This window comes from Sus scrofa, chromosome 11, assembly GCF_054392235.1.
Source record: "Sus scrofa isolate SSC_HxYL_T2T_F1_AM1 chromosome 11, Sscrofa_HxYL_maternal_Yorkshire_Landrace_v2.0, whole genome shotgun sequence".
Lineage (NCBI taxonomy): Eukaryota > Metazoa > Chordata > Mammalia > Artiodactyla > Suidae > Sus > Sus scrofa.
In genome coordinates this window covers 7,637,450-7,652,023 of record NC_139393.1, presented here as the reverse complement: position 1 = coordinate 7,652,023, position 14,574 = coordinate 7,637,450, and the positions used below count along the sequence as shown (strand labels likewise).

General features: G+C 43.9%; 1 protein-coding gene across 50 annotated transcripts in view; it reads left to right on the top strand.

Moving 5' to 3' along the window:
• The window catches only part of KATNAL1 (katanin catalytic subunit A1 like 1), a 66,704-nt gene extending 52,382 nt beyond the window's left edge, over positions 1 to 14,322 (top strand). For 30 of the 50 annotated variants that reach the window (XM_021065539.2, XM_084981373.1, XM_021065538.2 and 27 more), the window contains 2 exons: positions 3,855 to 3,981; positions 5,634 to 11,089. In XM_021065539.2, the coding sequence (XP_020921198.1) occupies positions 3,855 to 3,981; positions 5,634 to 5,832 (326 nt within the window). In that variant the 3' untranslated portion in view covers positions 5,833 to 11,089. Of the gene's footprint in view, positions 1 to 3,854; positions 3,982 to 5,633; positions 11,090 to 14,145 lie in introns of those variants that run through there. The other 20 variants (XM_084981357.1, XM_084981356.1, XM_084981381.1 and 17 more) reach the window with 3 other exon arrangements.
• The last annotated feature ends 252 nt before the right edge of the window (positions 14,323 to 14,574 follow it).

The window sequence follows — 14,574 nt, the reverse complement described above, 5'->3', positions numbered from 1 at the left end:
CAACCACTAGGCCTCCGGAGAACTCCTATCCTGCTTTTAGACTAACTTCCTAAACCACCAAGACGTCGGCGTCTCTTAAGCTCCGAGTGATCCTTATTTCCTATCGCATCAGGCCCAGGGCACATTTTTTTTTAGTGTTTGAGTTCATATCTTCCATATCCTATTGGTGACTCTTTGCATTCTTTCTTGGTATTCTCTTGTGCTTTTCTACTTACTGTTTGTTTGTTTGTTTTTTGGTTTTTTTTTTTTTGTCTTTCGGTCTCTTCCAGGACCACACCTGCGGCATAAGGAGGTTCCCAGGCTAGGGGTCCAATCGGAGCTGTAGCCTGCAGCCTACACCAGAGCCACAGCAATACCAGATCCACACCGTGTCTGCAACCTACACCACAGCTCACAGCAATGCCGGATCCTTAACCCACGAGCAAGGCCAGGGATCGAACCCACAACCTCATGGTTCCAAGTCGGATTCATTAACCACTGAGCCACACGGGAACTCCTCTACTTACCTTTTTTTCCACTCATGCTTCTTCCTGCTTCCACATTGTAATTTATGGCACTCTCATTTCCCCAGTTGTTCTCTTTCTTCCTTTCTATTTAAATGGTATTGATTTTTCAAAGTTGACAGGAAGGCGTAGGACTTCTCTGAAGTCTCCTTTGCCCTGGCCTCTCTCCCTCGTGTGGACTTCACTCCCCTGGGCGTTTCCTCTGTCATCTCTCTCTCTCAGATGGTCCTTAACAGAAGGGATCTGGCTGCTGGCCCCCTCTAATCCTGTTTGTTGATTGACTGAAGACAGTGGTGGTGGTGGGACGACGAATATCTCTGGAGAGCTGGCTGTGGGCCAGGCTTTCAGGTGTGAAGTCATTTCGTCCTCGCAATAGCCCCGTGCGGTAGCATCTGTCCTCAGCCTTTACTCACGAGGAGGCCGACGCACTGGGCCGTCATCCTGCCGGGAGGGCGGGCCCTGGACGCGGGCCGGCATCTGGCCCCTGGGCGCACAGGCCCCCGGCTGTGCTGGACCGCCTCGCGTCCTCAGGGAGATGTGTTACTGCCAAAGTGTGGGATCCTTCTTCCCGTGTTTATTGAAATTTCAGGTGTGTAGGAACTTGGTTGTGCAGCATTGGCGGTGCCTTATGCTGTTAGTGACACGTTAACCCTCATTAAATCACAGAGTTGTTAAGTATCATTAATTCCGTTTTATAGGGACAATAAATCCTGCTTAGAGTCTTCCAACCAACCACTGATATGGCCAGAATTAAAAGTTATTTTCCCTAAATCACCGTTGCTGGGGAGGGGGTGGTTTCCCCACTAAGCGTCAGTTCAGTGCCCCACTAAGCCTGGGGAACAGGCTTTCGCTCCGGAGTCCGTTTAAGTGGGTCTCTGGCTCTCGGTTCCTGTGGGAGGTGCCTTATGTTAAATCTGACACTTGACCTTCTCAGGGCAAGTTGCGGTCCAACCTTTAGATTTACAGATTCTGTGGCATCCTCACACTGGGACGGAAGAGCAAAGGGAGGCTCGTTCATGGACAGCCGCCTGCGGTGTGTGGGGAGCCCTGTGAAACCTGCTCCCTCCCGGGCACCCGGAGCGCCCTTGCAGCAGTGGCAGGACTGCTGTGAGCTGAGCCTCTGGCCGGGGGGCTTCCTGCCCGCGAGAGGGGGAGAGAGAGAGAGTGAGAATGTGAAATGCAGCTCAGATCCAAAAACCCGTGTTCCGATGTTCTGTTATCCACTCATTGGCAGAGCCGACAACCGCAGGGCCACCTTCTAGGGCAGGAAGTGGAGCTTTGTCAGACCTCCTCCCGCGCAGCCCCCTTCCTGCCCCCTACCAGTTGGTCATCACTTTTCTTGTTACTCCTTGTATGGAAGTAGTTTATTGTTTTGCTCTATAATTTTATCACCTAGTGCTGTATCCCCACCCAAACAGTGGAACCTCCTCTTACGGTTCACATCAGCTAGATCACGCTAATTCCCTTGTAGCTTCCTCCTTTGCCCGGCATATTTTAGAAATTCAGTCGTGTTGTGACATGTAGATGCAGTTCACTCTTGTTGCTGTATGCCGTTCCACTGCATTCGTTTGCTAGGCCTGCCCTAATGCAGACTGGGTGGCTTAAATAAGAGAAATTAGTTTTCTCACAGTTCTGTAGCCTACGGGTGCAAGATCAAGATGTTGGCAGAATTGGTTTCCTTCTGGGGCCTTTTTCCTTATCTTATAGATGGCCTTTTTTTTTTTTTTTTTAGGCCATATGGAAGTTCCCAGGCTAGGGGTCAAATTGGAGCTGCAGCTGCTGGCCTACGCCAAAGCCACAGCCATGCCAGGTCTGAACCGCATCTGCAGCCTACACCACAGCTCATGGCAGCACTGGATCCTTAACCCACTGAGCGAGGCCAGGGATCGAACCCGCAACCTCATGGTTCCAGGTCGGATTGTTTCCACCGTGCCACAAGGAGAGCTCCTGGGGAACTGTTTTAGATTGAGGAAGACTAAAGAGAGGTGGTAACTAAATGCAGCATATGATGGTTTTTAAGAAAGTAAACAAGGCCTGGGGCAAATGCGGACGTTTTAATCTGGACAGTGTCCTGGACGATACTAATTGTACCAATGCTAAACTTCCTAAGTGTGATAATTGTATGGCTACCTTTGTTCTTAGGAGATACACGCTGGAGAGTTTAAGGTGAAGTCCTGTGAGGCCCACAGCTAGCTCTCAATTCAGAGAAGAGAGTGGGGGAGGACAGTCGAGGACAGGGGTGTGATAACAGCACAGTACTGACGGTAATTCTAGAGGAAAGGGAATTGAGTATTCACTGATTTTTTTTTTTTCACCTAAAGATTTTAAATTTTTTATTTATTTATTTTTTAATTTTTTATTTTTTTTGTCTTTTTGCTATTTCTTGGGCCGCTCCCGCGGCATATGGAGATTCCCAGGCTAGGGGTCCAATCGGAGCTGTAGCCACCAGCCTACACCAGAGCCACAGCAACGCGGGATCCGAGCCGCATCTGCAACCTGCACCACAGCTCACAGCAACGCCGGATCGTCAACCCACTGAGCAAGGGCAGGGTCTGAACCCGCACCCTCATGGTTCCTAATCGGATTTGTTAACCACTGCGCCACGACGGGAACTCCTAAAATTTTTAAAATAAAAACTGGGAAATTAAATTTTATTGGGTATATCAGGAAATAGTAGAGAGCTAGATTCAAACTAATTTTGCTTTATCTTAGTGTGCTGTTTTAAGCAGATTTGCCGTGAAAACTGATAGTAAAAGATGGGTTTTTTAAGAAATTCTGTAGTTTGTTTCAGCTTACTCAGGGTATATTTCAATCACACTGGAACAGCAAATGTCTATGGGCTGGCTCTCCAAGTAAAAAATACATTAATAAATGCTCTGTGCCAATTGCTGAGTTCCAGGAAGAGAAAACCGGATTTTTAAAAAATACTAATTAGAGTTATGAAAATCTTTTCCTATGCCATACTAAAAGGTGAGCAAAGTGACTCTGAGGAGTTACACCATGAAATCTAAATTTTTTTTTTTTTTTTTTACAAAACCATTTCTGGTGCTTGAATACTGATGTTTTTATTTTTCATAAAGGATCTCAGACCCTTTGTTTTCATATCAAGTATCTTCAAATCTATAAGGAAAATTACGAGTATTGTTTCGGTTATTAGTTGTTACAGCCCAGGCACATAGGAAGTTAAAAGATTCCGTGAGTCAGGCAGTGAGTTGGTAACATCAGTGGACTCTTCTTTGCACTAGTCTCTCTTACTTTTCTTACTTTACGTGAATGTTAATAGGTTAATAGGTTATTTCTTAACAAAATGTTAAGTGAAACCTCTAATAATAACAAAAAATTTTCTAACAGCAAAAGGAAGAACTGAACTTCTGAAAATCAATCTCCGTGAGGTTGAATTGGATCCTGATATTCAGCTGGAAGATATAGCAGAGAAGATTGAGGGCTATTCTGGTGCTGATATAACTAATGTTTGCAGGTATTTTTTAAATTTTTTTGATGATTTGTGACCTTAGACATGAGTTATGGATTATCAGGAGGACTTGTCTTAAAGTCACTTTGCAGTTGATCATTGAACAGTGTGGATTTGAACTGAGTGGATTTTTTCACTAAGTATGTATATACTATAGTACAGCAGGATCTGTGGTTGGTTGAATCTGGGGGTGCAGAGCTGTGGCTAAGGAGGCATCGCATATACAGAGGGCTGACTATAAGTTATCCCTGGATTTTTCACTGTAACCAGGGGTCCACACCCTAACCCCTGTGTGATTCAAGGGTCAACTATAGGTAGTAGCCCTTGACCTAAAACAGCTACCCCTTGCCTTGAACGATTTCCTGTCTCTTGGTTTTTTCCTACGTAACTTCATTGATCTCTGTTAGGTTCACCTTTTCTAGCCTTTGATTTTTTTTTTTTTTTTTAAGGGCCGCACTTGTGACATATAGAAGTTCCCAGGCTAGGGGTTGAATCAGAGCTGCAGCTGCCAGCCTACACCACAGCTCACAGCAACACCGGATCCCCAACCCACTGAGCAAGGCCAGAGATCAACCCTGCATCCTCATGGATACTAGTTGGATTTGTTTCTGCTGCGTCACAAGAGGAACTCCCTAGCCTTTGATTTTTAAGAAATTGTTTTGCATAATTTGGTAATAAGAGATTTGACAACCTAATTTAGCCCTAGATTGGAGCCTAGCTGTTTTAACAGAAAATAATATCACTAGTTTAGGTTAGCATTATTTTACCATATGCGACAAAGTTGATCAATTTTGTGTGTATATACATATATATATGTGAATTTCCCCTTCAGTGTAGTGACATCGTAGCTTTTAGACAATTCACATCACTCAGTGAAGGGGATTTTTTTCGTACTTAACTTTCCTAACAATACTTAAATTGACATCAGTAGCCTTTATTTAAAACCATAACATCTGTATTACTCATTTAGTGGCACTCAATAAGCTCACAAGAGCTTCTACTATTACTGTAGTAAAATACAGAAAAATCTGAAGTTTTGGTTGGCTTGGTTCCCTAATAGCTTATTTGTAAGCACTCATTATCTGTCTCTTCCCAACCTGCATAATTATGTACAAATAAGAATAGAGCTGAAAATAGGATCCAGCGAGGCCAGATTTTATCCCTTCAGGTGCCCCCAGATATTCCGTATAGGGAATTCCACGTCCTCTAGATGTAGATATAACCGTGCTCCAGAGAGAATGGTTCCTGACTTTACCTCCTCTAATGAGGCTGTAGACAAACTGGTATAAAATTTGGAGTTACCGTAACATTAGCTATATGTTTATTTCCACACGTGCAATTCAGTAGTTCATAATTCTGCTTCAATTTCCCAGACTTCTTGGATATATTTGAGGAGCAAGTGGGGAAAAGAAGATTCAGCACCATCTGAGCCCAAACTAGACTTTTAAGGCATCAACAGTACCTTTAATGTTTAAATCCTGTGCATCCTGTTTTAACCTTTCCTGAACCCTCGGGATGTCTCGAAAGCGGAAAACTCTGAGTAACCTCGTAAAGACATATAAAATGAGCTTTTGAACATTTCCCCTTAATATTACCACAACTGAAAATGTTTAAAACGTTTGCAACATTAAGTATTCACTGGTTTGGTGTATTTTTAGGGACGCCTCTTTAATGGCAATGAGACGGCGAATCAATGGCTTAAGCCCCGAAGAGATCCGTGCTCTTTCTAAAGAGGAACTTCAGATGCCTGTTACCAAAGGAGACTTTGAATTGGCTCTTAAGAAAATTGCTAAGTCTGTCTCGGCTGCAGACTTGGAGAAGTATGAAAAGTGGATGGTTGAATTTGGATCTGCTTGAATTCCTGTCGGCTCTTTCATTTCTGGTGTTTTTGTTTATAAAATATGAAGAAATTCCAGCAATTTTTTTAGAAAAAATAGCAGGTTTGGAACTTTTCATGGAGAGATTTTTTTCTTAAAGGAAAAAAAGAATGTAAAACCACAGAGAATATAAATGTAGCTGAGAAATAAGAAAAGCTTACATAGAAAGTCTGGTATCTGCATAGCCATGCATTACTATTGTCCTCCAAAACCAGAGTATCGGGGGCCGGAGAAGGCGACCAGTGGCTGTTGTAGAAACTTGTTTACAGAAAATTGAGAAGGACCTCTGTTTTCTCAATTGCATGGGTTGTTTTTTGTTTTTTGGGCTTTTTTTTTTTTCTTCCTATTCTTTGCGTTGAACATGAGGGACCCACATCTGCTGACTTTTAACATCAGGACTGGGTTTTTGTCAGATCCATTATTTGTTGTTAAGAGTGATGGTTTTAGATGAAGCAGCAACTCTGCTGCTAAACGTTTAGAATTCAATGAGTACTGTTAGAGTCCCTTCTGTATGAATTGTTACCTTCCCTTTCCTCACCACTTCTTCTCTTAGCTATTTACTCGTTTATTGATCTCTGAGGGGGAGTATCTTCCGGCTTTGTGGTTTTTGAACCGTTCCGGCACGTGGCTTCTCTAGTCTCCACTGTGCTGGCAGAGTTTCATCTTGGAAGAGTGGGGTGAACACCGTGCTTGCTGGATGCTCTTCTTCATTCCAGAATTCAGAGTTCGTTTTTGCTTTGCCTTCAATGTGTCCAACAGATAAATCCTTTATTTTTCTTACCTCCACCGTTGTTTGTTTTTTGCTGAACTCGCCTTTCGCTATTCTAGAGAAATGCTTTGGCATTCGAAACAAGTCCACTCTCTGTTGTGGCTAATACAAAACAAACGAAGCAAAATCTTGATGGTTTTCTAGACAGCTCGTTCTTCGATAAAATAGCATTGTTCATAATGAACGATGTTCAGCTGAAAATTTAAAAACGACCCCTCGTCCAGGTTAAGAGCTTGTTCAGACACACTAAGAGTAGAAATCTGAGGTGCCCATTCAGTTCAGTAGGGATTAGAGGGAAGAAGGAGGCCGGAAAAGGAGAGGCCCTGGATCCAATCCCAAGGAGGGTAGCCTCTTGTTAGTTTTGAAAAATTACATGGCTCCTATTCTGATGGGGCAGCAGATACTTTCATAGTCAGGCATTTAAAAATTTGCATTTGAGGGAGTTCCCGTCGTGGCGCAGTGGTTAACGAATCCGACTAGGAACCATGAGGTTGCGGGTTCGGTCCCTGCCCTTGCTCAGTGGGTTAACGATCCGGCGTTGCCGTGAGCTGTGGTGTAGGTTGCAGACGCGGCTCGGATCCCGCGTTGCTGTGGCTCTGGCGTAGGCCGGTGGCTACAGCTCCGATTCAACCCCTAGCCTGGGAACCTCCATATGCCGCGGGAGCGGCCCAAGAAATAGCAACAACAACAACAACAACAATAACAACAACAACAAAAAAAAAAAAGACAAAAAAAAAAAAAAAATTTGCATTTGAGGATATCCTGAATTTTCAATTTCAGACAGCAACTACTGGTTTAAAACTAAAACTAATACAGCTTTTAAACACCTAAAAATAAACTCTTAGCATCTTGCTTAATTTTTTTCCCTGCCGAGAACTGTATAATCTTAGATAACTTAGGTCTGACTTTGAACTGCAGTATTCTTCAAGGGCTTAAATTTACCCACCCTTTTCTCTGAGGCATAGGTTACAAGGAGTTAAAATCATGAGATACCATGATTTTATTTTAATTGGATTAGTTCATCTTAAAAGTTGAAATGAGGGAAGTTTCCTTTTAATCATGAACTTTTAAAATAAAGAAATAATCCCACTAAGATAACCCTGCAGACTCTTGCCATCGAGTAACTTACTTTTTCCCTGAAGTCCTGGCGGCAGTCGTTAAAACCTTAGTGTTTTTTGCTAAAACTTGTTTGTGTATTTTAGTTGATTAGTTAGAGCATTTAAAAATATTTGTGTCATTTGTCACGGCTTACATTTTAATTTTTATCTGAATTCTCAATGTACCGTAACGTGGTAATTGTGATTTTTAAAAAAACTGTCGGTTGAGCAGCGTTTGGAGACTCAAGCTTCCTGGGAGCTTATCTTGACCATGTTAAGTTGGTCAGGTGTGCTTTCTTATTTCGCTGTTTCTCATTTTGCTGTCAGTGGATGGTGAAGTCTGTGTCTTCTTAAAGGATCTGGACGAGATCCCTGAGGTGTTGTGTCTGATCTTTAGCATACACGATGTGTACATTGTCTTTATTGCAAGACTGTGTTGCCTTTCCCAGAATGATAGAGTTTGTGCTTTGCTTTGTCTTATGTTTTCTGTCGCATTATTGAATTAGAAAGAGTTGATTCCTTTAATTCATCTGAAAACCTGAGTGTTTGGAGTTGTGCGACACAGGGCTGTTAAGGACTGAGTTCTGTGCTCTTCCGTCTTGCAGACGTCTGATCAGATAGATAGACCTCCGCTCAGCAGGCTCAAGGTGGCTGCTTGCTGCAGACACGCCCCCGGCTGGGGGCTCTGTGACTCACAGAGTTGGTCCAGGCGGTACGGTTCCGACTGGGCTCTTTCTGTAATTACACGGTGTAGCTTCTGGCTCCACCTGTGAAACAAGTTCAGATCATGAACAGAAGGCACCATGCTCTGCCTGGGCTTTGGCAAGCTAGTATGTAGAAGTTTTTCTCTTTGTTCCTCTCTTTAAATTTGCTTTAAGGTCAGAACTGGTATCCAGTTGCTTGAGCAGTCTGTTGTAGATCTGGCTATTTCCACTCTTTTTGTCATTTCCCAAGCTGCATGTTTTATTTGTAAACACATACACATATAATTATGGCAAACATGTGGACATGTTACGTGTTTCTTGCCAACATTTTTCTAGCGTAATTCCTTTATTTTTAAAAGGAAATTAATATTAATGGAATGTGCCAGGCAAGTGGCTTTCTCATGTGGGCTGAAACCGTCTTTCGACCCAAGTAGGAGATAGACGATGGCATCACAGACTTCCTCTCCCAGTCCCCAGCTGTGTAGGCATCTAGAGTGACCAGACACACTCCGGGCTCCAGGCTCTGCCTCCAGAAATGCCAAGACAACTAGGAAGAGGTAACGTGTTGTGGTCTAGCTGCCTAACAGGGGGTTTTGTTTGGGCGCTGAAGATTGCAGTTTTTCTGATGTGACATTCGACTGTCAAAAAATTGGTTGAAATCACTGATTACTCAAACTGTGAGCAAACGAGTGTCTGGTGAATCTAGTGTAAACAAACATACAGCTACGTCAGGAAAAATGTGTGTTTACAGCCCAGATTTTCAGTATAATTGTCACTCTTTCACTTCTCTACATGTAGCCTGATTCTTTTGAACGTGAGATTATTGATACTGTAGGTTGTGAACAGCTTGTGTTTGTTCGAATTCCTTCCTTGGAAGTTTCTGTGTACCCTGCTGAATCTAGGACGAGCATCAAAGACCAGGTGACAGTCCTATTTCACTTTCCCGACCCAAGGACCCTGAGGTGAAGTGAAGGGCTGAGGCAGGTATTGCGCCTTGTGTGGGATTCGGCTTCTGTGTTGGCTTGACTCTTGAGTCTTTTTGGCATAATAGTAGATTCCCACTCTTCCTTTTCTCTTGTTAAGGTGAGTCACCTTAGGATATGTCTTGTATAATAGGCATAAAATGTTAAGGATGATTGCTGGCCTTTTCTAAGAAAAGGCCGCTTTAACTATATGAAGAAACAATAGTAATTATTCTCTTAACATTTGTATCTTCTGTTCCTTAACTGTTTTGATTGTATAGTATATTTATAGCACTTACTTTGTGATGGACATAATGTTTAGGAGAATCTAGACTGTCACAGTAGAAAAGGGTAGGAATTACAGGGGAATACAAACATTTTAAAGCCCAAATAATTGTATTCTCAGCTCCACTAATTATTTTTTTGCAGACAAAGCTAAAAAAACTGTATAATTACTATGTTTACTTGTTTATGCTTGTAAATTAGGCTTTTTGTACTTATTTAATTTTTTAGAACATTTGCTTTTAATATTGTTTTCTCTTGTGGCAACTGTATGGCTACTTAAAAAATTAAGTCCCTAAGATAACATATGTTTTTAAACATTCACAAATTAACAATAATTCTTTGAATTTTTATTAGGTTTTTTGGCTTTGAGCAACTCTTTAGCTTTAGCAATATTTCTGAATTTTCAGGTGACTTGTTAATAAAAACAGGAAAGATGTTAAGAATATTAAGGGAACATCGTCAAATTTATTCTTTTTAGTTTACATTTCTCGTTTCTCGATTGACTTGACTTTATTTGTGTAGAAATAACCTAGATTCTGCTTTGTCGCCAACAGTGTGTAGGTTTCTGTACATTTGGAAATTTGGCATAACAAATAGGGAATTGATATGGAGGTTTTCTTCCTAGGAAAGGCCTCCCGTTTGATTTTATGTTCAAAACTATAAAATGCACTTTTGTTTTACAACCTCTGAAGTGACTAAATGTTGCCCTTTGGAAAACCTGAGTGTTTGCACACGTTATTTCCAAAGTCTGCCTCAGTGAGCCAGGCTTAGGTTTAGGGGATGCATTGAAACCGTACTGAAGTTTAGTTTGTCATCTACGCAGGTTCATTTAAGTGCTTCCTCTCTCTCCTAACTTTTTTTAACACTGAAATTTTAACTTAAGATATCTGTTATTCTTCCTCTGGCAAAGCCGTGTATACCAAACTAAGCCTCTGGGGAACGTCTGCCTTGGTCCTCCCCTCGTTGGTACGTCCGGCTGCCTCACCCGGATGTGCTGGAGCAGCTGCAGACACGGCCCCCTCCTCGCATCTTCCCACAGCCCACAGACACAGACTCTTGTGACCGCATTGAAGATCTCGGGACCTAAGGGTTCCTGGGTCCGTTCTTCAAGGACTCGAGTGCTGTATGAAAATGCACAGAGGTGGACGCGTGGCTCTCCACGCAGCGGCAGCCGGCGCGCGTGCCTCTGGTGAACGTTGTGCAGACAGGGTCCCGTGAGATCCGTGTGTATTCTGAGGGCTTTTAAGTGTTCTGCTAAGATTTTTTGTTCCAGTGTCTGTCTGCCAGTATTTTGAACCTAACTTAAAGAAAAAAATGTTTCTAAATTGTATTTATTAAATGTGCAGCTACATTGCTAGTGCCACAAGCTTAGCTGTGTCTGTGCATAGATTGTAATTTGGTAATAAATTTCTAGAGTGCTGCTTGTCGGTGTTTTCTTTGTGGTTCAGCTTTGGTCTGCAGTCACTGGTCCACTTATTGCCACCATGGGAGTAACAAACCCCTCGCTTCCTAGTAAGGGATGACTTTTTCCAGAGTTTTAGTTCTTATGACAGATTGTAAACCTGACATGTTGTGTTTGGTGTGCATTATGCTGATAATTTCAAGGTTGATGCAGGTAAGATATAAGAGTGGCTTTTCCACTCATTTTAACTGCTTTCACAGATACCGTTTTCTTATTTGTGTAGCACCATTGCCAAGCGGATGTTGCAGAAGGTAAATTTTCCAGATGACTGTGTCTTGCTTGATGAATCCCCCAAAACTACCTTTGATTCATAGGCTTTATTTTTTGAGCAGTGTTAGGTTTGCAGAAAATTAAACCTGTGTATGAGGAGAGTCGCATCTACTTCCCTCCCCCACAGTTGCCCCTTTTATTAATATCTTGCCTTAGTGTGATTCACTTATTTTATTTTATTTTATTGCCTTTGGGGGCTGCACCCACAGCATATGGAGGTTCCCAGGCTAGGGGTCAAATCGGAGCTACAGCTGCTGGCCTGCACCACAGCCACAGCAACGTGGGATCTGAGCTTTGTCTACGACCTACACCCCAGCCCTTGGCAACGCCGGATCCCTGACCCACTAAATGAGCCCAGGGATCGAACCCACATCCTCATGGATACTAGTCGGATTCCTTTCTTCTGAGCCACAACGGGAACTCCCTGATTCACTTATTTTAATTGGATCAGTATTCATACATCAATACTAAAGTTCATAGTTTACGTTTATTGGATTTTGACAGAAAACACAATGTCACGTACCCACCATTACAGTGTCCTCAGTTTGGTTTCACTGCCCTCAAATCCTCCCTGCTCTGCCAGTTTGTCTTTGCCCCTCCTCTTAACCCCTAGCACCCAGATCTTTCTCCTGTCTCCACATGTTGCCTTGTCCAGAATGTCATGTGGTTGGCGTCATGGGTGTGTAGCTTTTGGAGACAGGCTTCTTTGATCTAGCACCATGCACTTGAGGTTCCTCCTTGTCTCTCTGTGGCCCGATGATTCATGTCTTCTTATCGTGACATTGCATGGCTGTGCCAGCGTGTTCATCTGCTCACCTTGGAGGGCATCTTGGTGGCTTCCAAGTCGGAGCAGTCACGAGTGAAAGCGCTGTGAACACAGCGGTGCAGGCCTTTGTGTGCACCGGAGTTTTCACCTCATTTGAGGAAAGACCCAGACTGCGCTCGCCGGAACGTATGCGAGGAGTGTGTCTCGTTTTGTGAGAAGCTGCCGAACTGTCTCTGGAAGCGGCTGTGCCACTTTCCCTCCCCAGCCGTGAGCGCGCGCCCACTGCGTCCCGACCTCAGGGGCGCCTGGCACGGTCGGTCGGGGCTCTGGTGGCGTTGGTGTGGCTTCTCACCGCTCTTGTAACTTCAGTTCTCTCGTGACACGATGTTGAACAGCTTTCCCTGTGCTCGTCTGTGTTTCAGGTGGTTTTTATTGCAACTTGGCTGAAAGCTACCACGCTTGTTCTCTTGACTGTGTACAGTAGAGAATTTGAACACAGCCTTTCCTTCGTGACTCAGAGTTAATCCTCCTGCCTTGCTGCCCCCGGCAGCTAGCGGAGGGGCAGCAGGCCTTTTCCGCCTGTCACTGCCTGCTCTTTGAGGTTTGGCGTGTGCTCTCCCAGCATTTTCACTCTTCTCTTACCGGGCTGTTGACCTTATTTCCCTTCCAATTTCTGACCTGTCGTCCTCAGCAAACCTAACGAGAAGAAACAGTTGTTAGGCGTGTGGGAGATATGAGTACATCAGGAGCACGGCTGTTGGGGCATAAGGAGTGAGAGGGAGGTCTGTTCTTTGGTAGTGTTTGTGCCCTTTCGCTAGGCTGTGTGTGTGTGTGCCTCTCGAGCTTTATCTTTGGTTCCCAGAGTGTTCCAGGTAGACCAAGTGTGAGGTAGGTATTTATGCATAATTATGTTGTCACGTAATTGTATATTATTTATAGCTGCAAGGCACCTAGCAACAATTCAGCTCCATGGTTCCCCCTTTTTTCCCTTGCTGTGACCATTGAAGATTCAGTCTCTTAGAAGGTATAAAGGAAAGGAGTGAGGGACAAAATTAATTAAGGACAAAACTAGGACACGTGTGGCTAGAGCCTTCCCTTCCATCCTTTCTGCTTCCTCCAGTGTGTTGGCCAGTGCCACGCTGTGCCTTGCTGGCTGGCTCCCGGGCGGGGCGCCTTGAGCGCTGGGGGTCTGCCTGGAGCCAGGACTTGGGTTGGAAACCTCAAGAGAAGATGGCATCCTTGCCCGGTCAGCATCAGCTGGGCAAAAGGGGGGGATGAGCTCAGGTCTCACCTGGCTGATTCCATCCACCCCGGCTCAGATTCCAGAGCTGGGCCCCCGCGCTCCCCACCCCTGCCTGCCTGGCCGCCCCCCGGGTCCAGCAGACGTGGGGGTTGCCCTGGGATCCCTCCCGCTCCTGCTGAGGCGACACCCCTGTTCCTCTGCCTGCTCCCTATGCTCTTTGTGATCAGAAAAGGTTTGTGGTCCATGCTTCCCTGATTCTCCTTTTTCTAAGATCTCCTCGGGACCTTTCCTTTACGCTTTGAGGGGCTCAGCAGCAGCCTGAGGCTTTGAGACCTGAAACTGGTAGCAAATGGCTTGGTCAGTTCCCCTCGTCTTACAGGTGAAGAAACGGAACCCAGGGAGATTGTAAGATACGTGTTCAGGGGCACACTCTGAACTGGGAAGTAGGACTTCTGTCCATTTCTGATCTTGGAGAATGCTGCGCACAAGGTGTAAAGAAAGCCTGCCAGACAGCAGAACATTAATTAAGGACCTTAAAGCTTCTGTGGCATGATGCCAGTAAGGCTGTGCACCCAAGTTGGTGGTAGTTAAGAAAAAGAAATATCAGATACATTGACATCACAGCACTGAAGCTAACATTTATCATGTTTTTGCCATGTGCCAAATACTTGTATCGCTTTATGAAATCCATGAACTAGTTCGAAGATGTTATTTACTGCTGTTCTCCTTTTGCAGAAGAAACGGAAGCTGATGGTGACTTGCCCTAGTCACATGGCTCCTAAGAAGGAGAAGAAGGATGGGATTTGACTCGGTTTAGTTCCAGAGCCCAGTCTTTTGCCACATTCGAGGGTTACTTCCAACAGTGTTAAATGCAAAAGGACTCAGTTCCTAAAATAAATTTGTTAACATTCACCCATTTCTCTGAGGTTATTCATCACCAGTTTACTGTGCCCTTTTGGTAATGCTTTTTTTTTTTTTTTTTTTTTTTGAAACCAGGAGGCTTTTAGGCAGACTCCAGTAGTATATTCTGTTATAGTGTTCATGTTTATAATGATAGGAAAAAGTAATGGCTTTTGTGTTGTGGGATTAACATGAATTTAGGAGTATTGCTACCCTTTGCTGTATCAAAGTATAAACATACACCTGCTTGTCTTTCAGGCAGGC